Source organism: Spermophilus citellus, assembly GCF_964194105.1.
Source record: "Spermophilus citellus genome assembly, chromosome: 18".
Classification (NCBI taxonomy): domain Eukaryota; kingdom Metazoa; phylum Chordata; class Mammalia; order Rodentia; family Sciuridae; genus Spermophilus; species Spermophilus citellus.
Genome location: NC_138200.1, coordinates 51804346 through 51829985, shown reverse-complemented (window position 1 = coordinate 51829985; position 25640 = coordinate 51804346). Strand labels below are relative to the sequence as shown.

General features: G+C 48.5%; 1 protein-coding gene across 1 annotated transcript; it reads right to left on the bottom strand.

The window, feature by feature from the left end:
- Positions 1–552: 552 nt before the first annotated feature.
- CES4A (carboxylesterase 4A) lies at positions 553–17867 on the bottom strand (the record flags this gene model as incomplete). The annotated part of the gene is made up of 15 exons (XM_081274728.1): positions 553–931; positions 3680–3850; positions 4948–5020; positions 5207–5338; positions 6011–6164; positions 6542–6622; positions 7099–7239; positions 7837–7875; positions 7997–8101; positions 8180–8284; positions 9644–9797; positions 10080–10213; positions 10396–10537; positions 13784–13985; positions 17810–17867. The coding sequence occupies 15 exons, from the start codon at positions 17865–17867 to the stop codon at positions 553–555; spliced, it is 2070 nt and encodes a 689-aa protein (XP_081130854.1).
- Positions 17868–25640: the final 7773 nt, after the last annotated feature.

Sequence of the window (25640 nt, the reverse complement as noted above, 5' to 3'; positions counted from 1 at the left end):
CCCACTGCTTTCTCTACCAGTCCCTCTTTTCTTCTTGCTGCGTCCCCAACCCCTGGGCTTTTGTGTGTGTGGTGGTGGTGGTGGGATCCTGGACAAGTCCATAGACCTTGCAGCCGGTAGGCTCCTGGAGAGTAGGACTGATCCCTCTTGGGTCTCCCAAAGCCTATGGATGAGGCAGGGTATGCAGGGTAACATCCCAGGAGAGGAAGCTCATGCATTCATTTACTTGTCTGTAATGAGGGCCTCTGGCTCTGTGCTGCCCACTCACCCTCCTACCCACCTCCCTGCACTGGAGGCACGAACCAGCACCAGCCAAGAGTTTCTAAAGCCTGGCCCTGTCATGGCCACTAACAGGTAACAGCTCTGGATCCTGCTGCCCAGTCTTGGAGAAGCAATGAGGGAGGGCCTGGGATGGTAAGAAGTCTTTTGAGAAAAGCCGACCCTGCTTGGGAGGGCCTCAGTTGTCTGCCTGAGATTGGGCCTCCCCGCGCCACCGCGCCAGTTGCCATTGAGTGACTGATGAAAAGGGCCCGAGGCACAGGGGCTCGGGGCTCAGAAGTCCTCGCAGGGGGCCCGGCCCACTCGCCCCACCACCACGGCGGCGAGTTTCAGCGCCGGCGCCCTTGCGTCCGCTGGGGCTCTGGCCTGGCGCCAGACGGCCGGATCCATCACCACAGTTGGCGGAAGGCCTGACGGCGAGTCCCCCGGGGCTCGCAGGCAGCCTGCGCAGTCTGCCAGGCAGGGAGGGCTGCGGAGGGCGGCTGGCGAGCGGCGGGAGCCAGCGGCCGGAGGAGGAGGCGGCGGCTGTCGCGCTGCGGGGGCTGCGGTCAGCCCGCCAGGCGGAGGGGCTGCATCTCCCGCACTAATTGGCCCTTCCCCAGCCGTCTTGGCCAGTAATTGCTGCCTCGGTGGGTGGAGGGTGGGGGAGTGTCTGGGGAGAAGAGGGGGTGCCGCTTCCGGAGCTGCGAGCCAGGCAGCCCCAGGTGGGCTGCGGGGCGACTGGAGTGCGTGTGCGCTCTGTGCCCGCGCGAGCCTGGCACGGGTGCGCATTGGTCCTCTCCCTCCTTGGCACGCAGAGGTAATCCAAAGGGGAATAGGAAGCTGCAGAAGTGTCTTGGAGTCTTCGTCAAGATCCAATCATTTCTCAGAACCGCTTCCCGCGAGGTGGGGCTTTTAGAAAAGACTCTGGGTGGCCTGGACTAGGGGGCGCTGAGTGGGGACAGGAAATTAAGGAGGAGGGAGAGCAGCAGGTAGCTCTCCCTGGGCCCTCATCCTGCTGTGTAGCCCCGGGAAGATCTGGCCTGAAGTGAGCACCTTCCTGGGTGGATAGGGAGGGTATGGATCTGAGGCAGTCCCACTCCCTATCCAAGCTGTCTGCTGAAGTTCTTCCATGTTCCTTCCTAAGGAAGGTCCCAAGGTTTCCCAGAGTCCTTTATGAGTCAGACTGGACCCTGACTGGCTCCCTCTCAGTTGTACTTCCTCTACGAAAATCAGGACACATGTTAAAGCTGGGGAATACAGGTTTTATTCAAGACCACCAAAGTTGGCATAAGGACCGTTGCAATGGGGATTTGCAGTGGGGCAGAGAGACTGGGTCAACTCCAAATACGTAGGTAAGTGGGAAATTATAGTCAGGAACAGAGTAGGGTCAGTAGATGAAAAATTAATGAGGAAGCCTCAGGGGTATGGGATAGGAGTTCTGGCTAAACCTATCTAACAGGATTCCTGCTGAAGACAGGCCAGGGTGCTCAGACATCAACTGGGAGATGAGGAACCCAGTTAGATAAGGAAAGTGATCAGATATTGAATGGGAGGGGCCCCTGATTAAACTGATTTGGCAGTGTTCTTCCTAAAATTGGACAATGCAGAGATGAACACAGAATCCCCAAAGCAAGGGCTAATTGAAAAAGTGCAGGGGAGCCTGAATAGAGTTTGGTCAATCAGTGAATCTTTTTCAGGGGATGTATTAATCTGTTTTCTGTTGCTAATAACAATACAACTGATTGGTCAGATTATGTAGAAAAGTTTATTTTGGTTCATGATTCAGGAGGTACAAGGTTGAAGGGCCACATCTGGTCATGACCTTCTTGCTGGCAAAGTCCGGAAGCAGTACAGGGCAAGATACTGGAAGGAGAGAGAGAGAGAGAGAGAGAGAGGGAGAGGGAGGGAGGGAGGGAGAGAGAGAGAGAGAGAGAGAGAGAGAGAGAGGGAGGGAGAGAGAGAAGAGAGAGAGAGAAGAGAGAGAGAGAAGAGAGAGAGAGAGAGAGAGAGACTATTCTCCCTCTTAAAAAGCCACCAGGATTCAAATCCTAATCACCTCACAAAAGCCTCACCTTGAAACACTATATAGTCTGATTAAATCTCCACCCACTTGATATCTCACAGTGGGGATTAAACTCTAGCCTGAGTTTCAGGGAGATAAGCCATATTCAAGCCATAGCAGGGAAAAAATGAGGAGCCCCAAGAAGAAGACCTTGACCAAACTAGTAGCTCTGCCAGCAGGCCACAGGGTGAGTCTCCCAGGACCTCCAAAGTCAGGATGTCCCCTGCTGTGAGTCAGGCTCCAACACCACAAGAAAATTTTTAAAGGGTAAATTTTATATATATATATATATATATATATATATATATATATTTTTTTTTTTTTTTTCCACATCAAAACTCACAAAAAGCCAGTAGTCCCAGCTACTGGGGAGACTGAAGCAGGAGAATAACTTAAGACCAGAAATTCAAGGCCAAATTTGGCAACAGGGCAAGAACCTCTATCCATTAGGAAAACACACACACACACACACACACACACACACACACAGAAAAGAAACAAAAACTGTGGGACAAATTTGGATATGCCCAAGTCAGATTACAGGAGAGAATAGAGAATGAGGAGTGTGGTTGTAGCACTAAGACCTGAACAAATGGACAGTGAGACTGGTCCTCACGTCCTGAGGGCATTTGCTTGAGACAGTGAAGAAACAAGCCAAGTATTTTTTTTGGCTCAGGCAACTTTGCTGTAGCTCCCCTTGATTGAGTGTACCCTAACAGGCACAGCCAGGGAGGGAGTAGGCAGTAATGCTCTGTTCCTCCAAGGGCTTAAGTGGAGACACCATGCACTTTACCCAACCATTTTACTAATGGAAAAATTGTAGGTTCAAGTCAACCCATCTTTATTGAGAATCAGCCTTGTGTGCAGGTTTTGGAGGGGCCCTGAGAGAAATGAGTGCGGATAGGGGAGAAGATCTCAAGCCGACAGACCTTTGCTATGTGTCACAAATAACCTGCCTAGGGCTTCCAGACCAGTGGGAACAGGCATGAAGTTGAGCAGGATGAATGATAAGTGACAAGTGGGATGCAATGACAGGCTGTGGCAGTCTGCATGAACTTCCTATAAGAAGTGGCTTCAAGTAGATCTTGAAGGGTGGGAGTACTTAGAGAAGGGAGAGAAGAGGTTGTCCTGAGGCTGTGGGGCACCGTCATGGCATCATGGGATGTTAGGCTGCACAGGGTGGTGCAGAGCTCCAAATAAGAGGCTAAGTCTCCAACTCTGGCCTGGAGGCAGTAGGGAGCTGTGGTAGATCCTAGATTGAGTGGGCAGGACTCTTGTCCCTAGGTGTACCCATGGCCATTCTCCCAGAGGCCTGGGTGATAGGACAAGCCCTTTGGCTTCCTCCCATATGGTCACTGTCCGAATTGCTTCTGCTTCTCAGGTCTCTGAGACTGGTACAGTCTCCTCCAGAAGGCTATCTTCTTGTCCTTGAGCTTCACACCCACTCCAATGGTAAGGTTCAGCTGCAGATACTTTTCATCTTTGTCATAGCGTGGCCAGCAGGGCAACTTCCCATCATTGGGGTTCCTATTCCAGAGGAGAAAGGCGAGAGGATTTTTCCCCCTCCCTTTTGTTCCACCTCCTCTTACCCTTCCCTCATTTACCTTCTCCTTGGGCATTGGAGATTAGGAGGACTTTATGGAGACAATGTTTAAACAGATATTTAAGAAAGAGTTGGAAGGGGTGTGGCTTCCTGGCAGACGGAATAGCATGTTCAGGGATTAAACATATGAAAGACCAGGGCTTTAGAAGAAGCACAAGTTCAGGGTTAGGTGAGAACAGGGTGTATGTGAAGGAAAGTGCAAAGGGATCACATTTCTTTTTCTTTTTCTTTTGTGCTGGGATTGAACCTAGGGGCACTAAACTACATCCCCAGTTCTTATTTTCTTTTAATTTTTAATTTTTCTTGAGACAGGGTCTTGCTAAATTGCTGAGGCTAGCTTTGAACTTGTGATCCTCCTGTCTCAGCCTTTCAAGTCCCTGAGTTTACAGGTGTGTGCCACCAAGCCCAGCTACAGGAAAGATTAATGGAGAGGCTGTCATGCAGTCTAAGGGTATGGGACTTTATTCTGGGGGCACCTGGGAGCCACAAAGGATTTTAAGGAGGTCGAACGATATTTCAGGCAGACCCGTCTAGTATCATGGTAGGCGCTGGAGAATGTGGAGATATAAAAATAGTCAGGAGGCAGCCAAAGCTCAATATAGTTGTCACCTCCAACTGAAGCCTCCTCTGCCCACCCAGGTTGGATCAGACACCTCCTCGATATTCTCAAAGTGCCTACTGTTCCACCTGGTACAGCTCTCATTGTGCCTGATTTTTGTTTTCATATAGTGAACTATAGGAGCATGGGGTGCACATCTGTGACATCCTTGAATTCCAGCTCCCCAGTACAGGGGATGGGTACACAAAGAGAGTGAGTGTAGAATGTCGGTCATGTGACAGAGAGGATTACATCCTGTAGACATTTAGGATCCTGTGACTGTCTGGGAAAAGGCGAGGGGGAAGGGGCACCCTGGTCCAGCTGATTGTGCAGTTCTTTTGGGACATGCAGGGGCAAATACCCAAAGCAGCCAGCCTTCAGGTCTAGCACAACCCAGATGAGTCAGGGGATCAAACTACTCACCCAGTGCGGGCAAAGTTGGCCCAGTATTTCATCATCCGGAGGCTGAGTGCCTTCTCTTCATCTGTGAATGAGCCTGGAGGCAGAAGGGGATGTGGTATTTGGGACAGAGCTGGGGTGCCAACCTTCAGCTATGCACAAGACTTTCATTTGGGAGAGGATCCCATACGAGGAACTGGCTAGCTCCCTGTGGCCAGCCATTGGAGGGGCGGGTCTGCATAAACACATGGGGGGAATAAATACCGAGGCAGGGATTTAGCACCTTTGGAGAATGGGCTCCCAAAGATGAAGCGGATCTCGTCCCCGTGGTCTGCCCCATCATTTCGAGGTTTGACAATTATGCCCAAGGGAGCGTGGTGCTCAAACTCGTACAGGTAAACAGGGAAGCCAGCATCTGTGAATGGGGACACCAGAGAGGAATGCAGAAAAAGCCCAGCCTGGGATTCCCATCCACCCCATGTATCCCACTCACTGTATCAAGAAGGAGAAAGAGCTTCAGCTTCAGAATCAAGAGAGCATATTTGAATCCTGTCTGCACTACTTGTTAGCTGTAACACCCTGGGCAAGCCTCTCAACCTCTCTGAGCTGCAACTGCTCATCTGCAGAATGGGGACAATAAAATTGAATTCACAGGATTATGGCAAAGATCATGGAAGCCTTCCTCTTTCCTTTTCTGAACTTCCCATTCTTTCCAGGCATTTAAGGATCTTCGGTGACTATCTGTCTTCCAGCCCTAGCTTTGCCTAAGATGCCTAAGCTCCATTCAACTTAGGCAGGACTGTCAAGTTGCTTCTAAGCTTGTCCTCTCAGCCAGGAAAACTTCCTAGACACACTAGCTTTCTCCTTAGGGCTGGGTGAGTCCTTGCTCTGGGAACAAGGAAGGGAACAACCCTTCCTGTTGTACAGTTGATAGCTCTCTGCCTTCTCTGTGGCATCTTGGAGTCCTACACCAGCCCAGAAGTACAGAGAGGGTAGGTGAGCAGTTGATGAACTCAGTTGGAAAGCAGTGTAGTTGGAAAATGGAGGGGAACAGTGTGGTCACTCTTGGTGACATCTCCTCCCATACCCCGGTAGTAGCGGGCTGCTTGCAGCGTGGTGTACACAAAGGTGGCATCTCCAGCTAGGTCCATCACATGGTTTCGGAACACCTTCCAGTCATGCTTAGGGATGTCGTTCAGGTACTCCTCCACCACAAGTGGTATCTGCTCCTTAGTGACATTCTGGGTGGGGAGGCCATACCCACCCTGAGGCCTGTTGTGCCAGCTAGGCCATAAGTGGGCATACCAGTGACTTGGATCCAGCCTCAGCCCCCCAGGAGTTTTGGGATGGGGAGCTTCCCAGGAAGGCCTCCATCTTGGCTTGTTTTTACCCCTGTTTTTGCTGCATGAGAACTGCCTCCCACAACCCTGAGGATGCCCCAGGGACCTTGCCCATGGGCAACTATCTAATCCCATTCCAAACCCCTTTGGGCCCTCCAAGAAAGACCCTGACCCAGGCTGAAGGCTCTTAACAGACAGCACCTACGAGGTAAGAAAGAATAAAAGGAGGGGTGTCAGCTCTGTTCAAACTGAGCACCCCTGCCAGCTGGGCTCCTCACCAACAGGGTGCTGGTAATCCAGAGCAGCCTGGTGAGAACTTCTTTCTTCGATGAATACCGGTTTAGTGGGAACTTCATGATCTGCTCCCAAGACAGGGACCCAGGTGTGGGTTACGTCTGAGATCTTGCCCATCTTGAATGGAGAATTCTCAGACAGAGCACACAGCCCAGGAAAGACCCATGATCCTGTCCTGCTCTGCTTTCTGTCACTTCCACCTGATCTAGAGCTGAAGTGGGAATAGGAGGGCCCATTCTGAGCTGGGGAATTGACCCAGATGTGGGAGAAAAGGAGAGACCCAGGACTTGTAGTTGTCTGGGGGCTCAGGAATGGACATTATAATCCATCTAACCTATGACTTGAGTGAGGATTTAGGGCTCTCAAAACCTCTAGGAGGCCACAAGTCTTTCCCCTCTCCTCCATCATTCCTAGCCAGATCTCCCTGTATAGGGAATACAGGAGGTTCCCAAATACTTGTATATCCCCAGAGAGGCTACTGGGATCTAACCTGGTGCTCAACATTTTCCAAGAAGCATCCTCTGCTACCCCACTCACTTACATAAGGCAAGAGCCAACTGAACTCCAGATTGTTGACACCTAGAAGATAGGGTACAGGTGAAACCTGCCCCTGGGTCAGGAGCACCACAGGGTCATCTGGGAACACCACACCGTCCACCACAGGGCTCAGGAACCATATAATCTGCAAAGCCAGGGTGTTTCCAGCCAGTGATCTCACATGTCTTCCCAGGGTTGCTCTGACCTTGGGTGCCCAGCTCAGCAGGTCCTCCTCCAGGGGTTTCTCTAGCCTAGGCTCTTTGGGAAAAAACTGGGAATGGCCATAGTGACCTCTAGGAAGGTGGGTGTGAGAAGGGAACAGGACAGACAGAACCAGGCTACTCAGACTTATGATGCTTTCCCCAGATGTCCACATTGCTCACTCCCTCATCTCTTGAAAATCTTTGAAAAATGTCACTTCATGGACATAGGCCTGCAGTATTGTTTCATTGCCTTTTGGCTATGATCAAGTGCAATGAGGCCTACACTATCTGTTGTATTTAAAATTCTATCACTCCCACCATGCCTGACCTCCTTGCCCTCTCCACTTGTGGCCAATTAATTATTACCTTCTAAGGAGGTGAATAATTTATTAATTTATAGGGTTTATTGTCTCTCCCCACTGAACATCAGTTCCACTAAGGGAGGGATCTTGATTTCAAGAATTCCTTGAGTATCCCGAGTGCCTGGAACACCATAGGTGCTCAATAAATACTCAAGTTGCAGAAAGTGGCCTGCTTACCTCTTGAGGTTGTTTCTGGAAGTTAAAGTGGAAAAAATTCTGTGGGGGGAAATGAGGGGATCAGAGTTAAACAAATCTCCTCAATGTGCTCTTGAAATAGATTCCCTGGTGACTATAACTTGCAGGCAGCCAGAACAGGCAGCTAGAATGCTTTACCTACCATCTTCCTGGACACATGCATTATCTGGGCCCCTGATAGAGACCTTAGACACTCTATTATGATCCTTGTGCTGTTGTGGTTGCAGCCAGCCAGGTGAGCAACCTCCTGTAGAGAGATGCATGGGTGCTCAGGGATGCCCCATTCTGCCCAATTACCAAGCCCTGAGGGAAGAGAGATACCCACCTTGGCCACCTTCAATGGGTCACGAGTGATGAAGACTTTGAATAGCACAGTGCCACTCTGGGAAATGGCCCGATGAAAGAGACCCTGGGCTAGGGGTGACAACATCTGTAGGGGTGAGGAGCAGGGCATCCATGAGTAGCACAAGTAAGGCCACTAAGGCTGTTTGGGGTGCATATCTGGCCATTGCTGAGTAGCCCAAAAGGGCTCAAGGAGGACAAGCAGCTGAGATGGAGCCAGGAATCCTGGGCTGGAGTCACAGACCTAAAGCCAATGCCTTCCTGCCTCTGGTTTGTGCAGAAGGAATCCGAGATTGCGGGAAAGGATCTGCTAGTGTAGGTAAAGAGTCTTTCTCTGCTATAGGATTAGAAATGAGGGTAAAGGAGAGACCCTATGGTTCCTACAGTCCCAGTTACCTGTGCTGATAGCTCTTAGTGTCTTTCCATTGCCCCAGTCTGGAGAACAACCACATTTATGGCTTCCTATCCTGTCCTCAGAATTCATATGCCCCACACCTGCTGCATCCAAACTCCAGCTGACTGTCATCACACCCACACTATCCATACAGCAATAGGGACCTTCCCTATTTCCTCTACTTATCCCCAAGTCTTATTTAAGTCCTGTCTATGTGACAGTGTGCCTCACTCTGCCACCACCCTTTACTCTCCATCCTTCCTGCCCACCTCCATTATATCGTTGGTCTTCCAAGTGTTTTCCCACGTCTTTCTAATTCAGTCCCATACAGCAGACTGAGCTGCCTCTAAATCCACATCTAAATCCAATTCTGTCCCTGCTCTCCAGTGTACTTTGCATAAAGTTGCTTCATTTCTCTAGGCCTCAGTTTCTTTATATGTGGAATAAGGACAACAATACTTTTCTTTTGGAACTATTAATGGACTCAAATGAAGGAATATATATAAGCTGCTTAGGAGAGTCCCTGGCACACAGAAAGTGCTCAGGTGTTTGAGTATTATTATTATAGTGGTGACCTGCAAGGCCCTACATGATCCCTGCTCATTTCACAGAATTGTGTGCTTCCAGGCACACCCCAGAGTCAGGGTCAAAGTTGGTTCTCCAACCCAGGCCCTAACTTCCAGGCCTGGTTTGTGACTCTAGCTCTGCTCAGAGGGCAGATAGTGGGCTCTGTTCAGGGAATACAGTGCTGGGAGAAAGTAGGTAGGCAGGAAGTGCTGGGTATCAGCACTGGATTCACTGAGAGTCTCAAGTCTCAACATTCCCTTCTGTGGGACTTGGTTTTGTCATCAGTGCTATCCCTGAACAGAGCAGATACCCTTTGATAAGAGGGGTGGTACCTTTGACAAGAGTGGTATCTTTGGAAGCAGTGAAGGCAGATCTGGAAACAGGCATGTTCATGTACATGCAGATCTCTGCACGTGCCAGTGGAAGTCACAATTATGGAACCTGGGAGCCTGTGTTTGTGCTGGCCCATTAGGACATCATGCTCACCAGTCCTGAAATGCACATGGCCCCCGACGACTGCCCGAACAAGGTCACGCTGTCTGGGTCTCCACCAAAGGCCTCAATGTTCTCCTGAACCCAGCGTAGAGCCTCGATTTGATCCAGCAGCGCCCAGTTGCCTCGGGCCTCGTTGTCACTGGTGCTGGGCCCCCAGGGGTTCAAGATCAGGGACCCAAATTTCGAAGGTCAGGATGCAGAGGGCTTCCACCTGAACCCCACCCTGCTTTCTTTCCCCACTGAGACCTAATTCTGCAACCACACCTGCTTCCATAGAGGAAGGATCACCCCTTTGAGACAGTATGGAGTTATGCCCCTTTCAGCAAATATTAGGCACTACCCTCACCACCATCTTCGGTGGTCCCACCCACAGGCCATGCCCTTCCCCTTCCACTAGTCTCTGCCTTCTCTGCCTGGAGCAGCTCACCTTAGGAAGCCCAGGATGCCCAGCCTGTGCTGCAGAAACACCAGCACCACTTTCTCACGGGCTGCTAATTGAGAGCCCTCGTAAGTGGAAGCCGAGCCAACAAGGAAGGCGCCTCCTGGGAACCAGACCATCACCTGGGCGAGGAAGGCCAGGGCCTGAGCCGGGTATCAGCACTGGATTCACTGAGTGTCTCAAGTCTCAACATTGCCTTCTGTGGGACTTGGTTTTGTCCCACAAAACAAGTCAGAGTGGGACCGTGGGTAACAAAGTGGGATTGTGGGTAGCAGAGTGGGACCGTGGGTAGCAGAGTGCTCACCGGCCGCAGAGGGTCCCCATGTGCGTGAACCGGCGCGTAAATGTTCAGGTACAGGCAATCCTCACTGAAGCGCAGCCACTTGTATTGTTTCCCCGTGTTTAAGTACATGGAAGTTATCTGTCCCCAGGACTCCTGAAGGCACCTGCGGGTACAATGTTTCCAACCAGTGTCTGCAGTGAGGGGATAGAACCAAAACAAGAATCCAGGCAACTACTGTGTGTGTGTGTGTGTGTGTGTGTGTGTGTGTCTGTGTCTGCGTGTGTCCCTGGAGGCCTCCACTAGTCTTGGGGTACAGGCCTGGGAGATAGGTGGGTCACTCCAGGGCCCATCCTTCTCCATTGATCTTGGGATGGAAGTGACTCCTTGCTCCTGCTGGAGATTGCTGGTGTTGTGGAGAGAGAAACTTGGTGTCTGTTTTTCAACCCCCACTCCCCCTCAGTTTCCCATCTGCATCCCAAACAGTTTCAGAATATACCCTATTCCCTCCATCCCCTGGAAGTTGCATTGGCGAGGCTATCAAATCTCTGGTCTGGACACTGCCCCAGTCTCTTATGCTTTTCCACCTTGTCCTCTACACTCTAGCCAGAAAGGTTGACAAAATCCACAAGTCTGACCATGTCACTTCCCTTCTTCAAACTTCCCTGGCTACCCACTGCCCTCAGATGAAGTTTGAGCAAACTGACCCTGGCCCTCCTTCCCACTCAGTCACCTCCTTCTCAGCCAACCTTGGCTCCAGATACATATGGCCACTTGCCTGCCTCCCAGCTTCAAGCCCTGGTGCCTCTCCCCCCTCAGCCAAGTGTCTCCTGCCCTGCCCACCAAACCTCTAATCATGTTTATGGCCAGCTCTTGAACCAGCCCTGTGGTACTTGTTGGAGTTATTTCCATTGGTTGTTTTTCTCCCCAAGTGACCAAGTACTCTCTGAGGGCAGGGACAGTAGTGGATTTATCTGAGTTCTGACACCCAGCCCAATGTCCTGCATTGTGTGGCTATTTGTAGAGTGTGGACGTCTGGCTGCTTCAACTTTTCTGCCTTCTGGTCAAACCCTAGGGTTTCTATTCTTGTTAGGGTGGAGCTGGACCTATTTGATTGAGTACAGGAAACCCAGTCTGCCTACTCCTTCTCTTCCTCCTATCCTGTCCCTAGAGCATTGCTGTCCCCTTTCATCTGTCCTTCCAAACAATACTTTCACCTGGCTTATCTAAACCTATCATTCCCATTCACCTTCCCCAGCAACTATTTTAGCTTCCCCACCGCCCCCCCCCCAGGTTGAATTTTTCAATGGTTTCTCCCTTGACCCCAGCCCCACTCAGATTCTCTAAAGTCCTCAGCAGGTAACATATCTCTATCACTTTTGAATGTCTTTGCTCTTGCTTGCTTGACTCCTCAGGTAGCAGCTAATGTTGGTGTCCAACGACCACACCCAGCCTCTCACCAGGAAAGTTGGGGCTTTCTAGCCAAGAACTGGGTTAGGAACAGCAGAGGCTTCTGTTCCCATCCTACTACCAAAGCTACTCCCAACATGGTCACCAAAGACCTCTATCTTGCTAAATGCCTGCTGTTGTCTTACTGGGCCTGGTAGCCTTCAGTGTGGTTGACCATGCTCCCCCCGCCACATTCTTTAACAGTGTTTCGTCTTTGTAATACCTCACTCCCCTGATTTTCCTGCTACCTCCTTGGTGGTTCCTCATCTTTTCCCAGGTCTCAGCATAAGAGTGCCTAGGCCTCAACCCTCAGTTCTCTCTCTCTCTCTCTCTCTCTCTCTCTCTCTCTCTCTTTTTTTCTGACTGTTCTTTACCAAATTGTCCTCATCTAGGCCCAAGGCTTTACTCTATTGAAACACTCCTGCCATTTTCATGCTGATGATCAGTTTGCCTCTGGCCCCCTTCATCCAACCACCTATTCCATATTTCCACATGGACATCTATCTGCATGCCAGACTTAACGTGTCCCAAATGAACTTGTGTTTTCCCACTCCTGCTCTTGCCCCACTCTTCCCCATTTGGGGAAATGGTACTCCTATTCCCTTGGCTGCTCTGGCTAGAAACTAGTTATTATCCATGGCTTCTCTTCTTTCCTTGTGAGTCATAACCAATTTTCTGGTAAATCCCATCAATTTTACCTTTAAAATGAATGTGGAATCTAACCATTTTCTATCACCTTGGCTGTAACTACACTGGTAGAAACCCCTATGTCTGCAACAGCCTCCTAGAGAGGCTACTCTTCCTTAACCCCCACCCTACAGGTTGTTTCTAAGCAATCCACAGACTCTTTCATTTGACACTCTGTTTCAAACAGCCCTTGTTCAAACAGCTTATGGCCAGTGTTACAACAATGGATGCCTAGATATCTAGGCAATAGACACCCTAATCTCTAAGCCCCAATCCTCAGGATTCTAGCAATGGTCATTCCATGTTCTGTCCCCTGATGCTCAGGGCTCCAAATAATAGTCTCAGAATGTTTATTAGAACATGTTTGTGAACATTGTTAGAATGCCAATGTTCACACTTTGACAGCCAGTGTTGACACAACTAATATCCCAGTATTCTAGTAATAGTGATAATGTTTTTGTTTTGCTGTGCTGGGAATGGAACCCAGGGCCTCTTGCATGATACAACCTCTCTCTGCCCTACATTGGTTGGTTGGTCCTGTTCTAGCAGTGGAACCTCTTCTTAACAACTGGTCACCCAGGATGGGATTTGTAGCTTTTTTATAGTAACTGACATCCAAGTTCTCATAACAGACATTTTTCTAAACTTGTGCTTTGACCAGCTGATGCTGAACATTGTTTATGAATGCCATAGAATATTCTGGGCAATAGATTTCTCCATGCTCTGAATAAACAATAAACAATAAATACACTTGTTCTGAATAAACTACCAAGTCCATTGCTTCAAAGGGCAGTTATTGTTCCAATCTTGCTTTGTGACTCCTCAGGCCTTGAGCCCTGCAGGAGGTGGCCACAAGACCCAGGGACTGAAATTGAGCCTGTGCATTCCCCATCTTGAAGCTCCCTCTGCAGGCAAGGACTGGTAGTGCCATGTGGGTTTGTCTTGGATATCAAGCTCCAGGGGAGAGAACTCAGGGTTGTGCTGTGACTGAGCACACAGCTCCTCAGACATGTTTAGAAAACCTAGCTTCCCAGCAGGCCCTAGGATACACTGAGGGACCACCTCCCCCTTGCCTGGAGCTCTCCTGTGAGAAACCTAGAATAGCATTATCAGTGCCTTAAATCCCATTTGGACCTGTCAACATATTATACAGGTTTGGAAACTGAGGCCTAGAATGGGCCCAGGCCTGCCTGTGGTCTCAGTGAATTGTTCAAAGCCTGACCCACCACCCTCCTCAGGCTCTGCCCACCTCCCAGCTGACAGTCCTTGGGCTTACGCAGGTGGGTAGTTAGTGGCATCTTTGATTCCTTTCCAGGGCTTCGGGGGCTGTGGAGGAGCAAACCTACGGGAACCCACAGGAGGTCTGGAGAAGGGGACTCCGAGGAAGACATGGAGGGGCGTCTTCCCCACAAGTATCTGCTTTCCTTGGAGGGTCCCATATTTGGTGACTACTAGAGGCTTCTTGGTGTACAAGGCACCTGGGAAGAGAAGGGAGAAGGGTCATCCCAGCTTGGTCACTCTCAACCACAGATAGAACTCTGGCCCCTCTGCCATGGGAACCAGCTACTGCCTTTCATTTCAATAAAAAAGTCTGAAGCATTTTTTTTTCTTTTTGGTACTGAGGATTGAATCCGGGGGTGCTCTACCACTGAGCCAAATCCCTAGCCCCCACTTTCCCTTCTTTTCCTTTCCCTTTCTGTGTCCTCCCCTTCCCCCTCTCTGTCTCTCTCTGTCTCTCTGTCTCTGTCTCTGTCTGTCTCTCTCTCTCTCTTGTTTCTTTACTTCCTCCCCACTTTCTTTCTTTGACAGGGTCTTGCTAAGCTGTTGAGTCTGGCCTTGAATTTGCAATCCTTCTACTTTAGCCTCCTGAATTGCTGGGATTATAGTGATGTATTACTGCACCCAGCTAAGCTTGAAGCTATTCATAACAATTGTGTCAATGTTCACTTTCTTGTACTTCTCTCAGCATTTTTTTCTCTCATTTAAAATTTCAAAGTCATGTTGGTAGTTACATAAAATTTCATGTTTTTTTATATGTCTATTTCTCTTTGAATCATTTGATGTCAATAAATGTCATTTACTTTAATTTCTGCTTATCTGCTATTAATATGGCAACATCTCTCTTTTTTAAAATATTTATTTTTTAGTTGTAGTTGTCAATACCTTTATTTTATTTACTTTTATGTGGTGCTGAGGATCGAACCCAGGGCCTCGCACATGCCAGGTGAGTGCTCTACCACTGAGCCATAATCCCAGCCACGGCAATGTCTCTTTTTTTGTTATTAATATTTGCCCGTCTTGTTTCAGGGAAAAAAATATATATATGCATATACACACACACATATACACACACAAAAACATACATATTTTCACTCATATGGAACCTTGAATCAATACTCATGTGTATGTCCAAATTTGTGCATACTAGGTATACAGGAGCACAGCTCATTCACAAAGAAACATGCAGAAATTCAATACAGCAGGTTTAGAGCAGAGCCCTGATGTGAGACACTTTTCATGACTTTGGACAAGTTACACATACTTTCGAGCTTCCATTACAACATCTGTATGCACATATGCACACAGGTATTCAAGTATAGTTATACATAGGTTGCAATGTATCCAATCCACAACATACATACATATAACACATGCGCACGCGCGCGTGCACACACACACACACACACACACACACACACAAGCATGCTGGTACCATAGCCAGCTTTTGGAATAGATAGGAGAGAGACCAAGTTGAATCCAACTCTCTTTCTGCCTTTGGGTACTTTCCTCTTTTCTAATCTCTCATCCTGCCCCATTCCTACTGCCAAGGGTTGGTTAGGCCTCACATCCCTTATTCTGCAAATCTGATGTAAGTAATTACTAAACCTTGTGGTGTGTCAGAATCACGTGGGGATTGTTGCAAAAATACAGATTCCTAGGCCATGCCCCACACTCTCTGAATGAGAATCTCAGGATTGCATCAGGAAATTAGATTTGCAAATATCTCCAGGAAATCTTGTTGCAATTGATTTTTGGATTGGTGTGATAGAGCACACTCTCACACTCCCAGCTGCAGGTGGCCAAAAAATTCTTCCCTGCCCACGTCTCGAGATCTCCCCATTTCTGATCTTACATAAGCCATATCTGGACACAAGGGAGTGACTGTAATGGTGGCACTTTAGACATGGAGGCAGGTCAGCAGGGCAAGGGCCCATCTTACCTCTTCTCTATGTGTGCCGCCATTTACAGTTTCCAACACTCTTTCAAATACGCTTCTCATTGGCCCTGGAAGAGCCTGGGGAGGTCTGAAAGCCCTGAAAAGGACAGTGACCAGTCTGTGGACTTGTGGGTCAGAGCCAGGAGGTCAGTTTTTGTCATATGACCTGGATTTTCCCTGAATTCAGGGGCCACTCATGATGGAATAGCTAATAACTATGCTTTATGGATCCCTTCCTATAGCCCAACACTATATATCTCACCTCATTTCCCCCCAAAGCTTTCATAGGGCAAATTGTACTAAGCAGTTGCTGAAATGGAGCAACTCGCCCAAGGTCACATAGAAAGATTTCACATCAGAGCTGTTCTCTAACCTGTGGTGTTTGTCCACTTCCTACCCCCTAACCATGGGGCTGAGTACTCTAACCTCCAAATAAGAGCTTTCACGGAGTGGCCCTGATCCCAGCTCTGCTACTCAGAGGTGACATGGAAGCACTTATGAAAACACTATCTACCTTATTGGAAGTCATGAATTGTGCTAACCAACACCTGGAGTTTCATCTGCCAGCTGAGAAATGAAAAAACGATGGCACCTAATTCTGGTGAAGATACAGAGAAAAGGACATTCACCTACACTGTTTGTTGGTGAAGAATAAATTGATACAATGCATTGGGAAAATAATTTGGTAAAATATATAAAAACTTCACATACTTTTAGTCAGTAATTTCATTTTTGGACCCCTGTGCTTTGAAAATAGTCAGAAATATTAAAACAGAGACTGTTCTGTTCCCCACTCCTACCATACTGGGGGTTGAATCCAGGAGCTTTCTACCTATAAGCTTCATCTTCTGTCCTCCTCCCTTTTTAAAATTTACTTTGAGAAGAAGTTCTCACTAAATTGCCCAGGCTGACTTTGAACTTGAGATCCTCCTACCTCAGTCTCATAAGTAGCTGGGATTACAGGCTGCTTTACCATACCTGCATAACAAAGACTGCTCTGAACCCAGTGGACAATGGAAGGATCATTTATATCTGGGGATGAAGTAAAGTAAATATAACTGTAAACTCAAGGTATAAACTACCTTCTGAATTTTTTTTTTTTTTTTGGTGTTGCTGGGAATTGACTCAAGGGACACTCTACCACTGAGCTACACGTCTGTCCTTTTTATTTTTTGTTTTGAGACAGGGTCTCTCTAAGTCATCCGGAATAGCCTTGAACTTTCAATCCTTTTGCCTCAGCTTCCTGAGAAGCTTGGATTATGGGCATGTGCCACCATGTCTAGCTCAATAAGATTTTAAGTGAAAAAACAAAACAAAACAAAACAAAAGGGCAGCATATAAAATATACATGCCAATATCACAGCTATGTTAGAAATGTGCAACAAAAAGGCAAAAGAAAAGGCAGCAAAACGCTTAAAGCAGTTTTAGCAAAGTTTCCCTCAAATTAAAAAATATACATTTATATAGACAAAACTAATTTATGACAGAAGTCAAACTGTTGTTCACTTTGAAGGTATTGATTGGGAATGGGTACGTGGGATGTTGGGAATGTTCTAGATCTTGATCTGGATGGTGGTTATTTTATATGTAATATAATATTGTATAATTAAGATATGTGCACCTTGCTGTATATGTCTCATACCTAAATAAAGTTACCTAATATACCTAAATGCGCTATATTTTTTTACAGAGTAAAAAGCACAAGTAATTTTAAACAGAAAGACACTGGGGAGAATTGAGCAGGTCCATGTAGGGGAGAGGGAGGGAGAAGCAGGCCTCCTGCTTAGAAGAAGGAAGTAGGAAGGAGGGAAGGAGGGAAAGAAGGAAGGCCCTTCACTTGTCCAGGGGTAGGGAGGTGGCGGGGGAGGCAGGAGATGCCCTTCTCATTTTGTAGAGCAGTCTTAGGGCTCAGAGAAGCCAAAGGACTTGTTTAGACTTTCAACTGGTGGGTGCGTGGATTAGTGCCCTGAAACTCCGCCCTCCATCTGCTTAGACCTTGTCTAAGTGCCCCCGCCCCACTGTCCAGGAAAGGTTGAGCTGGGACCTGTCCTGGCGGACACTCTCAGGAAGGGTTGAGGGTCTTACCTAGGGCTGTCTGTACCACCAGGCACAGGGTGAGACTCAAACCCAGAATCCACCTCATGCTCCTGCCAGCTCCTGCCTCGGGCTGAAGAGATGGTAGGATAACAGCTGTGACTGCAGACTGCCAACGCCAGGAAGTCCCACTTATATCTTCCCTCAGTCCCCATCTGCAAGTCCTGGGAAGGGAGGAGTTATGAGCAACTTCTGACCAGCCCACAGAATTATCTCTTCCTTGGGGTGACAGGTCACATTAGACGGTCTTGGCTCTTCAATAAACTGACCTACCTGCAATCCTTGTCCAGTTTGCTTATCTGTGCAAAGGCTTAAAGTTGGGCTAGTGTGAGCTAAACTTTGAGCACACAGTAGATTCTAAGATTGGAGCAGAATACCTGATCACTTGGCCCCTCAGCTTCCATGTTTCCTCTCTGAATTTAAGGGCCTCCCTGCTCCCTTCTCCTTTGTTCAGGTACTCCCCTGCCCTGACTCTCTTTTCAAACCTAGAATGGCCAAGGGGCCTGGGAATAATGAACATGTTTCTCGGACCATTTTCTAGAAAATCTCATGTGTTGATGAGGCTAGGAGACTTCATATCCACTGGGTCCTGTCCTGGGATGTCTTAGTTTGGAACATCAGTGTGTTCTCTTTATTATACCCTCACTGTTGGTGAGCAGGTGTCTTCTTCTGATGGCGAGTGTGCCAATGATTGACCTCTCGTAAAGTTGTTGAACAGTATGCAGCAAGAGCCCTGCAACTGTATGTATCCTTTGACCGAGAAATTTGGTCTGTGAGACTGTCCAAAATACACAAAAAATTGTGTTTACACAATGAGTGTCTTAAAGTCTTGTTGACAGCAGTCTTACTCCAACACATCTGGAGGGTATAGGTGAAGAAGAGGTGTTACAGCTACAGGATATAACATGACACAGAGCTGGTAATAACATGCTCCACAAATTTTCACAGTAGCAGCCAGCTTGATGTGGTGGTTCTGAGCCAGACTGCTTGAGTTTGAATCCCAGTGCTCTCACTTACTTAGCTGTGGGAACCAATCACTCAACTTCTCTGAATCTGTTTTCCTCAACTGCAAAATTAGCATAAGAATAGTATTGATCTCCCAGGCTTGTAATGAGAGTTCAGTGGGTATACGAAAATAAATCACTTTAAACTTCTGTGAGGTCTATTGCCTTAGTTGTTGTCGATTGTACAGTTGTCCCTTAATGTCCCTGAGGGATGGGTTCAGGACCTCTGAGGATAGTAGAACATCCAAGGATGTTCCAGTTTTATATAATATGGTGTAGTATTTGCATAAAACCTATGCACATACTCCAACATACTTTAAATCCTCCCAATATACTTTAAATCATGGCTAGATCAGCTATAATATCTAATACAATGCAAATGCTATGCAAATAGTTGTCAGATTGTATTGTTTAGGGAGTAATGACAAGAAAAAAGTATGGACCTGTGTAGTACAGACATAATTTTTTAAAGAATATTTTTAATGTACCTTCGGTTGATTCTCTGGATTTGGAACTGGAGGATATGGAGGGCCATGAGAAAAAGCTGATGTTGTTCAATAATCTGAAAAAAGTAGAATCTGAAATTGTGTGTTGGATAGGACCAGCTTAGCCATGGAAAGTACTTACCGAAATATTTCAGAGATGTCTAAAAACAATAGACAAGCAGAACTGATGCCAAAATGGAATCTGTGGTTGGCCTATTGTTGATGGGACAACAGTGACCTTGATATTCTTTTATTCTTGAAAAAAAATTATTTCTGTATTTGAAAAATTTTCATTAATGAACACGGGTGGGGAGGTTCGCAGTCAGGGTGGGAGGTAAAGAGGTAGAAATGAGAGGATAGGGAGGGTAGGCCCAGGCAATTAGGGCCAACCAGTAGCTCCATCTGGCCTGGACCACATCCTACTCTGTTGACTACTTTCCTCTCTTGACTGCCTCATTCTGCCGGGTTCCCTGTGGGCTGTGGCCACATTACTAGGAGTATGGAACTCAGGCTACAGGAGGTGAGCGGGTTTCTTTCTTCTGTTGCCTAGGCTCTCAACAAAGTTAGCTTAGCTGTATGCACCAAGCCTCATGAAGAATGTGACTCAAAGCACAGGACAAACAATGGAGTGGACAGGGGAAGGGAGAAGTGGAGAAGGCAGACAAGATTGTGAGTCCACCTGCCAGGCCTGGGGGCCAGTCACACAATGACTCCCCGTCCCAGCTGTGCAGTTTCTTGGCCGGTTCTGTGTGGGCCTCAACAACCAATAGTCAACAGCTGCCTCCACTCCTGACACCTTTCCCCACAGAGGTAGTGACCTTTCACCTGGCCCATATGGGAAATACTTCTGATAGGCTGGATACCTTGATGGTGTTCAGGTGTCCCCCATGCAATATTATCTTAGGTGTAAGAATCAGCTCTCAGAAGAAAGCCAGGATATTACTTCCCTGAATCTCTGGGTAAAAGTTTCCTCCGATAGAGGGAAAATAGCCCCAGATGTGGAATGGGGATTAACTTCCGAGTGGGACAGGTCAACTAGTTGACAAGTCAACTAGTTGCTCACCATCCACGTATCACAGAGTACATTTCTAGGCTTCAGTGGTCCCATCTGTAAAATGGAGCCAGCAATGGCTAATTCTGAGGGTTGCTGTGGGGATTAGATAAGTGGCCGGTAAGTACAGTGGACAGGACTACAGGGCTTTCTGCATGTCCTAGACATTGATGTCCCCCTAGTCCCCTAGGTTTGTAGCTATTTTCCTGTTTAAAGAGAAAAGTTGTAGTACAAAAGACAGTGTAAGTGTGTTTTTTCCCTTTTATATTCTTAACTGATTCAAAAAGCAATTGTACCAAATAATGTGCATGTAGTACACTATTGGGCCTACATCATACAGAAATATATTTGCCACTAACTACACCAAAGAAATGGGTGGGGGCAAAGCTGTTTTGTTCCTGCTGTTTCCGCTCTCTGAAATGCCCTTCCCTACATTGTCAAACAGGTGAATTTTTAGTTATCCTCCAAAACCAAGTTTGTCACTTTCCAGGGTGCCCTTCTGGATGCATATCCCTACAGGACAGAGCCAGACCCCTGCAGCTTCTTGCATGAGACCAACTTACCCATCCTTATTATGTAAATAGGGAATCTAAGTCCTCTGTGAGAGAAGGGACCTGCCTAAACTCATGGAGAGCCCCAGCCCAGAGCCTGGCTCCCAGCAACTCCCACATGGGGATTAGCCCACAGCCTGGAAGTGCCCGGGCTTAAGGGTACAGAGAGGCTCAGATCTGAGCCTGCCCTTGTGGAGCATCTGGTCCAACTGGGAGATAACCAAGGAATTTCTACCACATGTCTGTATTTTTCAGGAGATCTCAGCACGGAGCAGTCCCAATCCTCGCTTCAGAAGTCCCACGTACCTTCAAGTCCCTCCTACTCTGCAGCCAATGCTGTCTGTTTCCCAGAACTCTGACCTGGCACTTTTCAAATGCCCCCCCAGGCTCAGGCAGAGACCTAGGTGTACCTCAAGCTAGCCACATGAAGGCCAGACCACAGCCCTGTACACTGGAGATTCTGGGGATTGAGGCATGCATGAGGATCTGGAAATCTGGGAGGGGCCAGGTCCTAGCCATCTTATAAGGGTCACAGTGAAACAAAGTCTGATAGGGACTTTCCCTAGTCACACTGCTTCCAGCCCTTGGGACAGCAACTCCTAGCAACTCTTTCCCTGGTGGATGGTTCTGACAAAGGCTGGGCTCTAGCCCTCGGGGAATAGGCCAGGGGTGATGGAACTCGGGCCACCTAGTCAGCCCTGTTGCTCTGAAATCCCTGGATCTGGTCTATTCTTTTCTTTCTTTCTTTCTTTCTTTCTTTCTTTCTTTCTTTCTTTCTTTCTTTCTTTCTTTCTTTCTTTCTTTCTTTCTATGGGTACCTGGGATTGAACTCGGGGGCACTCAACCACTGACCACATCCCCAGCCCTTCTTATACATTTTTTTTTTTTTTAAAGATTTAGAGACAGAGTCTCACTGAGTTGCTTAGTGTCTCACTGTTGCTGAGGCCGGCTTCGAACTCATGATTCTCCTGCCTCAGCCTCCCAAGCTGCTGGGATTATAGGCGTGTGCCACTGCATCCAGTGGGTCTGGTCTATTCTGAGAGTTGCCTGGTCTCCTCTGAGGCCCTGGAGGCCCTTTGTCTTCCATTGTGCTCACCTCTTCCAAGTGGAACTATGGTCAGCTCAGAGTGTTATAGTCCTTGAAGCCTCAAATGGTGCTGGGGGTGGCATGGGACCTGGAGATCAGGATGAAGGGCACCTGGATGCTCCTTGGGGAGGGAGGCTCAACTTAGCCCTTCACTCCGCAGCACCTTCCACATCTGCACACCCAGTTAGTGGGGTTGAGGCCATGAAGTCAGCTCGGGGTTGTCCTTGTGCACACTGGCCAACCCCAGGGTCTTGGTGAGAGAAGTCTGTGGCAAGTCTGTGGGCTGAGCAGCTGTAGTCTGAGGCCATTGCCTTACAATGCCATCCCCCACCCTCAACTAGGCCTTCCTTGCTGGCCTTGCTACTAATTAGAATCACAAACTCCAAGACTCCAACTCCAGCATCAGGAAAGCTTACTCTAGACAGGAGGACAAATTCTGGAAGGGGAAAGACTTGCCATTTGGAGGTCAACAAACATGAGCATGAGGTCTGCCTCTTCAAGGTCTTGGGCAAAAGGACTTCCCCTCTCCCGAGTCTCAGTTTTTTAATCTGTAAGGAGGACTGCCCAGAGGCCTGAACTAGGGGATGGATGTGTGTAAGCTTGGGCTCAGAGAACAGCTTAGCCGGTCTTCTGGTGGCTGGACCCCACCTCATTCCTACTGCCAACTATTGCCTTGTGCCCTAAGGCCCTGGTCAAGGCCCTTGGAAACATGGAGGTTCAGCTGAGGGACGGTAGGGAGGGGCAACCCCAACCCGAGGATATGCTCTAGTGGGCATTAATGCCCCCAGGCATGAGAGACCTGGAGCTAATCAGAGCGAGGTTTGAGGTCCAGGGCAGGGAGAGGGGGAGAGGTGGGACTGGGTGCTGCTATTTCCAGGCAGCAGAGATGGCATCTTCTAACAAGTTTCTGTCATTGCAACCGCCTTCCCAGAGCCTGGGCAGGCTAGGCTGGGAACCTGTATGCAGGTGGGAGGTGGCAAGTCCAACGTGGCTGGCTACAGGCAGAGTGGGGAGGGACTTAGACCACGGCTGTCCTGAGACCCCCAGGAAGGGTCAGGGGCTCCCATAGAGCACTCAGCCTGCCATTCAGGATGCCATAGGGCTGTACCTGATGACTCTTCTGGACAGCCACAAGTCCAAAAGTTATTTTTAGGTGGAAGAGGCCCAGATGAAAGTAACACCCTAACATCCTTGCATTCTTTCACCTTTTGTGGTAGTTGACGTTGCCATATGATTTTTTTTTTCCCCAGTGCAATTGGAGTCTGTGCCCATACCTAAACCAGGGAGCATTTGTTGAGCATTTTCTGGGTGTCAGACACCATGCTAGATACTTTATGTTCAATGTTTCTTCAAATGCTCACAGCAGACGTGTGAAGGGAATCAATATCGTCCCCATTCTACAGATGGGAGCACTGAGTAACAGAGAGGATAAAGAACGTTTCCAAATGTTCACGTCCAGTAAGTGGTCAAACTGGATTGGAACTCTATCAGTGAGCATGTATATATGAGACTGCTGATGGGCGGTACTAAGCTTGTCCTTGGGTTTGTATAGGCTTGTGCACATTCACTGTGAACCTCTGCTTGGCCCACGTCCCTGTTTGTGTTCATGTGAGTGCTCCTGGTGCTGCAACGCCCCCTGGTGCTCAACCATCATATGGCCCTTCCTATGGCCCTGCCACATGGAGGCATTCTGGGTCCTCCAGTCCATGCCCTGCAGGACCATGTCTGTCTAACTCTGTGACTTTCTCCCCTCAGTTATGTGTGGCTGCTGGGTCCTTGGGTCAGAACATCAGTTGGTCAAGGATACTCTGAAAGGCAGGAGAGGGGCAGTAGGTGAGCTTCAGGGACAGTGACCCAGAGAAGAGAGAATAGAGAGACAAGAGGATTGGAGTCCCCAGAGCATCAGCTTTGTAGGGGTGCTTTTCCCAGATGCTGGGGTGGTGCCAGCCAATCCCCTCTCTCCCTGTGTGCAGTCAGGGTCTAAGTGTTCACTGGCTGATTCACACACGTAGAGGCCTGCTGGTGACGGTGACATGGAAGCTGACGAGGTTTCTCCACGGCTGCCATTCAGCCTGTACCTTCAGGCCTGGAGGATGACGACTCTGCACAAAATCAGATCCTTGGTTCCCAGTGCCGCTTCTGTTGACTTTCATGGAGGTTGACCCTGGGAAGTCTTCCTCCTCTTACCTTCGTGACCCATCAGTCACTAAGACTGTCTGAAGACTCAAAGTCAAGAGGCCACCAGTGCCTCTCCATCTACCTGCAGGCCCACACTGGCCCCTTTCTTCTCTTCTTGTCCCAGCCTCTACACCCCAGCACCCTTTTCCAGATGATAAATCTGCACAAGTTGTCCCTGGTTAAAACCTTCCAGTTGCTCTCAAGCCCACATCCCCATCACAGCCTACGAGCCCCTTGCAGTCTGATCTTTGATTATCTTTCCACCTATTCAGAGCTACATTCCCTCAGCACATCTTGTCCTCTGGTCCCCGGCTCCTGCTGTCCCCTCTTCCAGGCACACCTCTCCCCTGTTGTCTACTACTCTGGCCAACACATTGAGTACCCTCTGATTTTTCAGGTTTCTGCTTAGGTGTCCTTCCTTCCTCCCTGTCCCCCAAGTCTGGACTGGTCTATGCCTGTGTTTTCATAGCTTTTTGACTTCCAGAAACACGCATGGGGCCTGTTTACTGGTCAGGCTCTCTACCAGTTCATGGGGAAAACTTTTCTGGTGGAGGGGGGGTGTTGAGAACAGGAGAACTTCAATGCCATGTGAACTTGTCCTCAGGGAGACAGGAAGTCATAGGGAGCTTTTGGCAGGGGAGTGGCATGACTCAGAGCCCCACTGGCATTGTGTCTCTCCTTCCTGCCCCAAGTGGGTTTTCCCAGAACATAATAGTCCTAGTTGCAAATGCTTTTCATGTAACCATCAATGGCCAGGAACTCTGGCTGAGAAAGAGTAGGTGTGCGATTGGAACAGGTAAAATAGGGTAGTAGGGCAAGGGAAGACATTGGGAGAATATAAAAATCCAGATTTGATTTTTAAATGGTTCTGGGGATTGAACCCAGGGCTCCACACATGCCAAACACACTACCACTGAGTTACCCTCCCAGCCTCATCTTCCCCCAGGGAAGAGAGGGAAGAACCCAGGCACTAGGGCTGGGAGCTTGTATCCCAGCTCCTGAGTGTCAAGGCTGTAACTGGAGAAGACTGTGTCTAGTGAGTTTGCCTAGTTGCTCTGCTAAATTCTGTTCTGTGTTATGTAGGAGCCAAAACCAGGTGGCAGAGAGAAGGGGACTTAGCCTTAATAGAAGGCCTCTGGGGCTAAAATCTCGTCTAAGTTGGATCCCCCTGGTGTCCCAGGACTTCCATACTCCCGAAATGCTTTCGAAAACCACCCTCCTGGCCAGGGCAGATAACACCTGTGGGGGACTGACCATGGCTGTGGCCCCTGAGGGGCCTGAGTTCAAGTCCAACAACCATCATTCTCTGCCTGCCATTTACCCTCCAAATATCTCCTGGGTCCAGATCTTGCCTCATCCTGTTATGAATGACAGAGTAAGGTCAGGTTGATCCTCAATTTCAGAGACCTTCTCTGGTGGGGACAAAGACCCAGACATAGACAGTGTGAACCTAGGGCAGGCTGTGG